The 10,775-nt window shown below is 42.3% G+C and overlaps 1 protein-coding gene across 3 annotated transcripts; it reads left to right on the forward strand.

Annotated features, from left to right (window-relative positions):
- Window positions 1-832: 832 nt before the first annotated feature.
- Window positions 833-10,400, forward strand: ahi1 (Abelson helper integration site 1). Of its 3 annotated transcripts, none has more exons than XM_030443031.1 (28): window positions 833-955; window positions 1,314-1,392; window positions 1,708-1,829; window positions 1,954-2,284; window positions 2,412-2,640; window positions 2,740-2,828; window positions 2,919-3,105; window positions 3,437-3,629; window positions 3,710-3,805; window positions 3,893-4,078; window positions 4,199-4,351; window positions 4,606-4,738; window positions 4,953-5,076; window positions 5,355-5,584; window positions 5,743-5,849; window positions 5,929-6,047; window positions 6,172-6,302; window positions 6,400-6,540; window positions 6,626-6,828; window positions 6,909-6,954; window positions 7,096-7,148; window positions 7,576-7,693; window positions 7,992-8,047; window positions 8,242-8,307; window positions 8,397-8,559; window positions 8,642-8,718; window positions 9,395-9,483; window positions 10,152-10,400. In XM_030443031.1, the coding sequence occupies exons 2-28, from the start codon at window positions 1,383-1,385 to the stop codon at window positions 10,300-10,302; spliced, it is 3,603 nt and encodes a 1,200-aa protein (XP_030298891.1). In that variant the 5' UTR covers window positions 833-955; window positions 1,314-1,382; the 3' UTR covers window positions 10,303-10,400. The 3 variants fall into 3 exon arrangements, with proteins under 3 accessions (XP_030298891.1, XP_030298894.1, XP_030298893.1); XM_030443034.1 differs by having other exon boundaries at window positions 8,645-8,718; XM_030443033.1 differs by having other exon boundaries at window positions 839-1,100.
- The last annotated feature ends 375 nt before the right edge of the window (window positions 10,401-10,775 follow it).

Consider the following 10,775-nt stretch of genomic DNA (forward strand, 5'->3'; position numbering starts at 1 on the left):
AACTTCCATTTAACAAGTGAAAAACATGATCAAAAATAAGTGTATCAACAGTTGATTTAATTGCAAATTACCTGTAGTCCACAGCACAATGATTGATAATCTGAGGAGGCCGTAATGAATGGTGATAATATCCATGTTGTGTGAGAAATAAACTGCCAGAGTCTCTAATAGATACACAGATATAAAGAGCTGCAGGTGGGAGTGTCACTGGATTGTATGATGTGAGCTTCTGAATGCAAGTCCTTAAATGGGAGTAAAAGTGGTGCAAGAGGTCCCCCTACAGTCCATCACAGTAGAAAACAGAGAAAAAGGTTGACTGACTGTTCACCACAACTTGAACTTAACCTTACTCCTCTAATCCTTTAGGGGACAAGAGAAGTTCATAATCATGAAAATAACCTAGACTATTAATATTATTACGTGATATATGAAGATGTGAAAGGTTCAGCAGCATATATATATATATATATATATATATATATATATATATATATATATATATATATATATATATATATATATATATATATATATATATATATAATGAATAACTTTACTTTTTACAGAGTGCTATTACAGGATCTGAAAACTTCTCCCACCACTCAGTTTTTGTTATTATTTTTTTTATCTAAAAAACAAACAAAACTACTTGGATTTTCATCAAACTACATGAAATCTAAAGATTCCGTGTAGTACGTGAAGGGATCACTAGTGTCGTCATGCCACTGGCGACACAACGACTGATGATTGGTTGACATTGTTCTTTTAAGAACACATCAACCAATGAGGAGTCGCTTAATGCAACAAGCCCCGCCCTCATGCTAGAGCTTGTTGTGGTTGACTTGGAAACCGTTTCAGCGTCGTTGGTGTGGTTGGAGGATAACATAATCACTGCAGGGATACACACGCAGTTAGCTTACCCGTAGCTTAGCCCTACCCGGGATTATAAACAAATGTATGTAAAATTGTTTTTTTATCGAAGCTCAGACTGTTTGCTGAGGAAGCTAAATATGTCTGGACCAAGTAAACAATGCCGCTTAGGTTAGCTAACGCTAGCAAGCTAACGTAGCTAACACTTATCAGCCTAGCTTCTCACAAAGGTTTGCTTTTCCGCTTGTTTTAGCTTCAACTGAACAGATATCATCTTATATACGACGCAGTTTGTTGCAGTGTTTTAGACTAAATGTGTAACTTATATGAAACACATAGTAGTTTGCTAGACCAACTGTTGACGGCAGAATAAAGCAAAGTATGAGCCAGTAGTAGTAGTTTTATGGTGCAACGTTAACCTAAACAATGTTTGGTATTTTCAGAATGAAAGCCTTCCTCCCTGGATTACTCTCCTTTTGCACTCAGAATAAAAGACATTACGGTGTCTGACAATGCAGGCAGGTGAGTGTCAGAAAGTAGCTAGTGATAACATATTGTTAAAATGACCCAGTGCAAGTAAAAGTCCTACAATAATGAAACTGTACAGGAGTATAATCAGCAAGTGCTGTTTAGTGGTTTAATCTACAAAACAGCCCCTTCTTTTACTTGTCAATCATGTTTTGTATGCATGTAACTAAATGTGGTAGGGTAGAAATCAAATGCAAAAAAAAGTGTCTCAGGATTGTACTCGAGTAAAGCAAATTTAGCCTTCACCACAGCAGCACGGATCGGTTGATCAGTGTTTTGCCCATTAATGACAGTCTAACCTGTTTACAGGTGAGAGTGATGACCGGGCAAAGACCCGGGAAAGATTCAATGAAGTGTTCAAGAAATACACTGAGCCAGAGAAGAAAAAGGTGAAGAAGAAGAAAAAGGCTGAAACTCGGGAGACGATTATAGTATGTGTTCTAATATCTGCAAACAACATATCAAACTTTAATGGTCTTACAGTTTAAGGTTGAATCACCCACACATATTGTATATTGACATTTCTTCGCTTCCCCCTTCCCTCGCTTCATTTAGCTTCAGGATCTAAAGAAAAATCTCGAGAAGGACACAGAAGATGATGAGACCATCCTCCAGAACACATATAACCCCGAAGATGGCAGCCCTCGCTACACCAAAAATAAACGACGAGAGAGGGAAACGGTGGAAAAGGTTAATGCCAACAACAGTAAAAATCAAGAGGAGATTCAGACTTCAAAAAGCAAGAAGAAGAGTAAGAGGGAGCTTCCCTCTCTCCCTGTACCTGAGGACATATCGAGTTACATCCAGGAGGATGTGGATACTTCCAAGTCTAAGATCGCTTTGAAGCCAGATGATGTAGATGGTGGAAAGGAACCAAAGCGAAAAAGTAAGAGGGATTTATTGTTGCACTGTCACCCATCTCTTTTTACAGTGTGTCAGTCTAGCTGTCATGCAAACAGTGTACTGGGGTTTTTGTTCCGCTTTCACATATGTCTGGAAATGTGTTGGTAAAGGCAAAGGAGCTACAGCGGCCAAGGCAGAGCGGCAAGTGGAGGACGCAGAGGACAAGCTGCTGCATGATTACCAGCAGCAGATCGTACAGGAAGAGGAGAGGAACTTAAAGAAGACAAAGGTCAAGGCTGAGGAAGAGAGTATTGTCTCCCAGAAAATTACGCTAAATAATGACGGTGGGAAGAAGAAAAAGAAAAAGCTGAAATCTGTAAACGCAGAGCTGGAAATTGGGTGTGTATAACTGCTAATATGATTTTTAAATTGGTGATAAAGATACAGGCTATAGTTTTGAGCAGCATTTTGACGATTCTATACATTTTGGTCCACTAGGGATCATGATGAAGGTGCTGACCAGGACGCTGATGTGGAAAACGAAACTGAATCCAAGGGAAAGAAGAAAAAGACGAAGAAAAAGCATGGTAACGGGATGTTTGTTGTCAGCAAAGCTCCCTTTCAGAGTCAATATAATGTACGTTGATTGATGTTGATTTCAATTTCCCATTTTTCAGTTGTCGAAGAAAAGAGTGAAACTGACGGAGAAGCTCCACAGAGGCCAACGTTTGACGACAGCCTCGTGCTGGGAGTGTACGTCCACAGATCAGATCGCCTCAAGAACAACCTGCTCATCTCACACCCCATGGTGAAGATCCATGTTGTGGATGATATCACTGGACAGTATGTGAAGAAAGAAGACTGGTGAGAATGGACTCCTTAGCATCTACATTAGTTCACTGTTTAATTACAAATTTATATTATGTTTACACATTGGTATTGGTGTTGTGTTTCAATTTCTGGGTACTTTTCTTTTGATGCTTGATTGTGACATCGGCACCTCAGTTATTCATGTTAGATAAATCAAGGCGTGGTTTACAGTTATTGTAACGTCAGATTTCCAAGGAAGAAGAAGGTAATAACACCTTTGAATGAACACAATACATACTAGTAACCCTACCCTCCAACTGTGTGCATTCAGTTTCAGTATTTTTATACTTTTGCTTAACAAAATGTCTGCCTTTGTTTTTCATAGCCATCGGCATGTCTCCTCGTTTTATGAGAAAGAGAACGTGGACCACATTCTTCCCATCATGACTCAACCTTTCGACTTCAAGAAGAACAAATCGATCATCCCAGAGTGGCAGGAACAGATCATCTTTAATGAACGCTTTGGGTATTTTGTTGAACAAAACGATGAAAGCCCCAGAGTTCTGCTCTTCTTCGAAGTAAGAGACACGTCAGTGAGTCACATTGGGCCAATTTTTATGTAGATGTGAGTAACAGTTTATTTAAATGTTTCTGTAAGATCCTGGACTTCATGACCATGGAAGAAGCAAAAGCCAAAGTTGATGTTGACAAGCACGAGCGAGGATTCAGGAAGATTGCATGGGCATTCCTCAAGGTACTATATTTGGTTTGGCCAATCAGAAAAGAAAGTCTGAATTTGTTTAATTTGCACTTTTTAATACTTATTTCCTTCATCTTTTAGCTTGTTGGCACGAATGGTGTGCTGAACATCGACACGAAAGTTCGCCTCCAGCTCTTCTGCCCTCCACCTCGGGCAAAAAGACAGCCTAAAACGATTGAGGTGGTCGAGTGGTGGAGGAAGTTCCCCCGAAACAAATACGCATCCACCCTTTATGTCACGGTGAAAGGAATTAAACTCCCTGAGCATGTGAGTAAATTGCTGCTTTATAGCTGTAACACTTTATGTATCTTTGCAATGGATACTTCAGTCTAACATTTCCACCAGACTCAGTAATATGTTGAAGGTGAAACGTTTTTGGTTCTGCAGGTGGACCCCAGTATACGGTCCATGATGGCTTTACAGGAGGAGAGGGGAAGCACGTCCTACAGTGAACTGCAGAATGAAGTCGCCAAGAGAAGCCTGACGCAGCCGCTAGACAGCAAGCCGCCAGTGTTGAGATGGAGCAGGCTGCCTGGACAGGTTGGTCGAATTGTATTTCCTCAGTAAAGTTATTCTTCTTCTTCTCTCATCTTTCTGTAAGATTAAACACTTCACTGTGGGTTCACTTCACTTATACATGCCGAAAAATAAAACTCTATTTGGCATCGATGGAGCTAGAAATACCTCAGTAACATTTAAGAAAATGTTGTATGTAACCACAGCTGTTGTCCGTATTTTTGGGACCCGGACTGAAACATGATTGCATGAGCATCACCAGACTCTTTCCGTTAAAGGCCTGTCAGATTCCAAACAAGCCCATGCTGTCATTCCGCGGCGGTCAGATGGGATGCTTCACAGTGCTCTTCTCTCATGCCGGGACAATACTGGCTGCTGCTTGTGCTGACAGAGACACTTTCCCCGTTGTAGGTAAGCAACACCTCATCTGTGTAAAACTGCCCCTCTGCTGATGTCCCTCTGTGACACCTCAGCAGAAATATACAGCTCATTAACTCGCTGTTTATACGATGTAGTCAGTAACGGCTCACAGGATGACATCAGGAGGAGACATCAGGCATATATAAATAAATATATAAATGAATTGCTGAATTGTAAAAAATAATCTATTGTGTTATTGTTTCAGTGTATGAGATTCCCTCTGGCAAAGCTCTGGCTGCCTTTCGTGGCCATCTGAAAATAGTCTACGATCTCTGCTGGTCCAGAGACGATCGGAGACTTTTGTCTGCCTCTTCTGATGGCACTGTCAGGTAACTTTCTGTTCGTCATATTTAAAAAGGATAGCGGGCGAGTGGACGACTGCCTTTTGTCACTGCTGGTGAATGAGCTGCTGTTTTTTGCAGCGCCTCTCGGGGGAGCAAGTCCTCCTCGTAGTAAAAAGGCTCACCATGTCTTTACGTCAGCAGTGACACAGCGTGTTTGGGGCTAAGTGGTGACACACTGACTCAAAGGAATTATTTAAAGAACATTCCTCGAATGCACAAAAGAGTGTTTGCATTATTCAGTTGTTATTGCTCTCGTCCCGCAGAGAGTGGAATGTGGAGAGGCTTCTCGCAACGGCCCAGAAGGTGCTCCCTCATCCGTCCTTTGTGTACTGTGCTCAGTACCACCCCACAGCCCAGAACCTGGTGGTGAGCGGGGGCTATGACTCCGTGATACGAGTGTGGAGGCTTGATGTCGACGACGTGAACGGCCAGCTGCTGCAGGAGTTCGAGGGTCACAGCAGTTTCATCAACACCATTTGTTTTGACTCTGAAGGTAGAAATTATATTCATTATTTATGCCTTTACCATCCGTGATTTAACAAACTGTGGTGCACTGTTTATGAAATGTGAGGCTTGACTTCTTTTGTAACATGATGGAAGAGTGCTGAACTTATCTCGCATTGAAGTTTATGTTCCTCTTGATGTAATTAGGGAGAAGAATGTTCTCCGCCGACTACACAGGCCTCATCATTGTGTGGAAAACTAAAACTAATGACGGCAGGCAGCGTCAGCCGTCTCAGCGCTGGAGCATAGAGAAGGTACAGGAGAAATCATTTTCTAATGTTTGATGTGCATGAACACGTAACGTTGAATTTGAAACATGTTCTCTCTCTGCAGAAAATCGAGGAGAGTGACCTCAGAGGTGTCTCCATCAACATGCTGCAGCTCCATCCGAACGGGCGGTGCCTGCTCATCCATGCCAAAGGCAGCGTCCTGAGGATGATGGACCTGAGAATGTAAATGGGTTCCTTCTCTTTAATACAATACAACTAGATGTTTCTCAGCTCGTGGTGCTCCACATAATAAAACATGTAAATATGTACGCTATATAAAACCATGTAACTCATCTGCTCCTTTCAGTCTAGCTGTGAAGAAGTACAGCGGAGCCATAAACTACAGAGAGCGGATCTACAGCACTTTCACACCATGTGGGAACTTCCTCTTCTCTGGCAGCGAGGACGGGATGGCGTACGTCTGGAACACATACACAGGTGTGAATCATGTTTATTTTTTCTGTAACAAAGAAGCCGGGCGGCTCTTCACAGTACTCTGCGTTGGCTCCAGCTGTCAGTCTTGTTGTCCTCCCAGGTGACCAAGTTGCAGTCTACTCGGAGCTCTGTTACCGCACCGCTCTCCACGGCGTGGCGTTCCACCCTCACGAAAACATGGTAGCTTTCTGCGCCTACGGTCAGACCCAGCCCATCCACGTGTACCTGTACGACCGCAAAGGTTTGTGAAAACATCCGAATCGTCCGTCGATGTGCTCACGACCCTTGCGGTGTTTGCTCAGACTGTGTCATGCTGTATCACGCAGTGTCCCAGCTGGAGATGCACAACGTAAAAGCAATGTCGACTGTCAGCAGAGCAGCTTCTGTGGACGCCAAAACCACCAGAAACACACCTGACCCGCCCGCGTTACAGGACACAGCTAGTGCTTTGGCCCTGGATCAGTTCGCCCAAGCAACAAGACTTTCACTGAAAATGCAGTATGTGAAGGAGCAGCTGGACTCGGCACTTGTAAGTACTCATCCTTTATAGCTTTATCATAATTAAACATAGAAATAAAGAAATCTAATATTCTTTCCTTTCCTTTTTAGGAACCTCATCCAAGGTTTACAACGTCTGGATACATGAATGAGCAGGGTACTGTATATTTTTATCTTTTGTACAGTTAATATAACAAACATAATGTGCTGCCTTACATCTCGACCAACCCACGTTAATCCTACACTGTCTCTTTATTTACACACTGAATAATCTGTCTGTTGTGTGTTTGGTTTGCAGACAAAATGGGCATTACTCACACAGGGAGGAGTCTGACATTAGATTCTGGCCCAGTGAGTGTTTGATCAGTCTTCCTTAAACACACCTTTGCATACTCAAGTCTTTATTCAGGTCATAGATGGTGATGTGACCTGTCGGGCTCCTCATGCCAACATTGATTTTGTTCTCTAATCTCTTAACCAGCTTGTTTTTGAGTTTCCTCGAGTGCTGGGGAAGGGAATGCCACGAAAATAAGTCTGTAGACTGTGTTTCAATACTTAATTGGTCACTACAGCGTTAAAAAAGTGCTATTGGTTTTTCAGATTATCCTTGTCTTGACTTTTAATTGACCACTGCACTGTACTTCATGCACTTACTAGAAAATTGCATCAGGAACCCCTGAAGGTCTTCACCAAACAGAAAGCAGTCATTAATTCACTGCCGTTTTTTAAAATGAACCAAAGTAGTATGCAACTCACGTCCAGCTTTTTTTCGTTTAAGACGGGATTAAACGCTTCGTTACCTCCTCCGTCTTTCCTGTCGCCGCACTCCAAGCTGCAGATGTCTGGTTCCCTGGCGGAGCAGCTTATCCCCCAGGCGGCTCTTAGCACCCAAAACCGTGAGTGGCTTGTTCAGTTAATCACACTGTTACGTGTCTTTGACCAGCGAATGGTTTAACTGCAGCTCCCTGATGCTGTGAGGTCAAATATTTTCTAAGATTATTGCCGCACAACGTATAGCATGTGGTTACCAAATGCTCCCAGCATTTCGGTGTAGAGTCTCTCAGGGCATGTACACCATACACAGAGAGAGAGATGGACCGCTTGTGATGTTCACATGTGTCCGTAAGTGATCTCTGTAAACAAAAGTCGATGTCTCGTGATGAAATATTCATTGTGATCTTCTTCCTGTTTCAGGCGGGTTCAGTCCAGTCGGTCAGCGTCTGAGAGGAGCTTTATCTTACAAGCAATCGGTGAGTCTGTTAAAGGCACAGCTGGAGGATATATGATGTTCTGACCCTGTGCTTTAGGAGTTGTTCTCCAGCTGGATCTCTTGAGCATGAGCATGATACACTGATTAGTCAACTGCTAATAGGGTCTGCAACAAAGCATGCATCCATTCATATTGCTGCTCCAGGATTAAAGGAAAGTTCTTTTTCTCCCTCAGACTCTGCCTGACTCCCTTCCCTCAGGCCTCCGCGTGGAAACAGACTCTCCTCCTGTTCAACAAGTCGTGAGTATCCACTGCGGCCGTGAGCTCCGTCACATGCAGTCTCCCTCCTCCTCTCGTTCAACCCCTCCACCTCTGTGTTCCTCCTCTAGGTCGTCTCGCTCGGTAACTACAAAGCGAATCGAGCGGACGAACTGACCGTACGCCGCGGCGATGTCATCCAAGTGCTGTACAAAGACAACGAGTGGTGGTGGTTCGGCCGTCTGGCCAATGGGCAGCAGGGATACTTCCTCGCTTCTCACGTATCAGATCAGAGTAAGTGGATTATATTTTTCCTTGGATGGTTTTCATTCATGTATACAATGTAATTAATGTATACAACTATTTTTTATTGCAGTAGATTTTAATGAAGAGGCGACTCAGTCAAACACAGCCTTGTCTGAGGGGACTGTGGAGAGGTCAACACCAACCAGGGTAAGAAGGCTGAGTGAAACTGTGGCATCTGTCTTGTGAATCGTAACATCATAACGTTCTCAGTTTCATTACGGGCTAAAAGGAGTCGAAGGGTGTTTTCTGTTCCTGCTTGGTGGAAGTGATTTTACCTTTCTTTTCCCCCTAAAACTCCCTCTGAAGGTCTGAATGGTGGCTTTTAAAGGCTTGATGGTACCAGCTGGAATTAATGTCAGCGACACATTAAATGCCCAAAAAAAGAAATGCCTGCAGACTGCTGTCTTGCTTCCAATTATTTTTTTTATTGTACATAATACACAGCATCTTTTGTGCATGCATGCATTACCTCAAGTCACCCCAGGAAGATCATCTGCGGTTGAGACTTTGTCATGTCCTGAATAAAAGAAGGATTGTGAAGGAGATAGCAGTGTGTCAGTATTTATAGCGCTGTAAGTGCTCAGTATGTTCCAGACTGCTGACATTCTGACGAATGAGACTTCCATCCCCTTATTATTTTCTGGTAAAACGAAGATAAGTCATGAGCCACTACTTAGCCTTCAGTGTGGGAGAATTAATTCATTATTAAAAAATGCATGATGGTTGTGGTCCGTCGTACAATATCTGTAAGGTTCGATTCCTCTCCTGTCTGCTCATAGAGAAGTTCTGTCCTCATTTTTTTCTCCTTCCCGACTTCTACAAGGTGTCTGCTGCCGTCAGTTCTTCGGGGGAGCTTATGTTTCTTTCTGAGCCGAACCTCTCTGACACCGAACCTGAGTTGACTGATGCCAGGTAAAAGTGGAAACGGACAACTTTTCATCTTTCTCTCATCCTTGTGATTTCCTGTGGTATTACTGTTGCAAATATGACAATAGCAACATGACTACAGCAAGTATTCTGGCTAACTGTCCAGTCCAAAAAACAATCCCAATTCGACCTAGAAACCCTGATCTCTGTGCTTTGAAAAGGCAGAATTAAACATCCAGTTGTAATAATAAGTAAGCAGGTTTTATGAATTACTGATCGAGCAGAAGGAATGCTGGTTTTGAACCGTCTCAAGTCCTGCTGGTAAGAAGAAACGGCGAGGGAGCAGGCTTTGACACAACACCAGAGCGCTCGCCATCCAGTGAATTCCCGTCCATTCACTCCTGTTTAACCTCAGTTCCTATCACTCTCGCTCTTCACCTCCTTCGCCTCCTCCATCAGCTGGGTTCTTTTTCTTTTGCAGTTTAGATTTTCAAGTTCCACCCTTACCTGGGGATATGAATAAACCCCTCTGTAAAAAGCTTCAGAATATAGAGAGGAATACAACTGGACAGTTTAGAATCCTCCTTATCACTTCTCGAGGCTCCATGTGTTGTGTTTCATTAATAATAGCAAGATTACACAGGTTTATGACTGACTCTTCTATGGTTTGGGACTAATGAGTACTGACGGTGAACTATGGTTTCCCCCCGCAGATCGAGAAGGAAAAAGAAGGTGAAGAAGTCGGAAGGGGCTTCATTTTCAGATGCGTCAGAGTCGAGCAGGAGGAGAGGCAAGTCAACAGACAGACCTCTCCCGAAGAGACCGACAGGCCGGACTAACGGTGCCTTTGAGCCTGAAACATAAACCCATCCACACATGATTTGTTTCAAGTCGTGTGCTCTTTCTTCTATTTATATAACACACATTTTTCTAACAGCAATAAACTTTTTATATTTAACAGTCGTTATGTTTATATTATGTATTGTATTTAATACAGACTGACTAATGAAATGTTGTAATTTGTAAATGAAAAATTGTCTTCTCTAGTTTATTTTGTATGTTTTTAAATATTTAATATTATGCATATTTTTACAGATGATATAGAAAGCAACATTTCTGTAATATCACAGTTATATTTTATAAGCCTGTGAGAGATTGAAGTTTGTATGTGACACATCTTCACAACTGTTCAAAAATAAAATGTGTTAATTTCTAAATGTTTTTTGTTTTTTTTATCTTTCTATGAATCACATGTAAAGTCTCACTTTCCATATCTAAAAATCTGCTTCATATTTCTGGAACAAAATACACATCTTAATAAAAGTGAACAATATAGT

Source organism: Sparus aurata, chromosome 16 (genome assembly GCF_900880675.1).
Source record: "Sparus aurata chromosome 16, fSpaAur1.1, whole genome shotgun sequence".
NCBI lineage: Eukaryota > Metazoa > Chordata > Actinopteri > Spariformes > Sparidae > Sparus > Sparus aurata.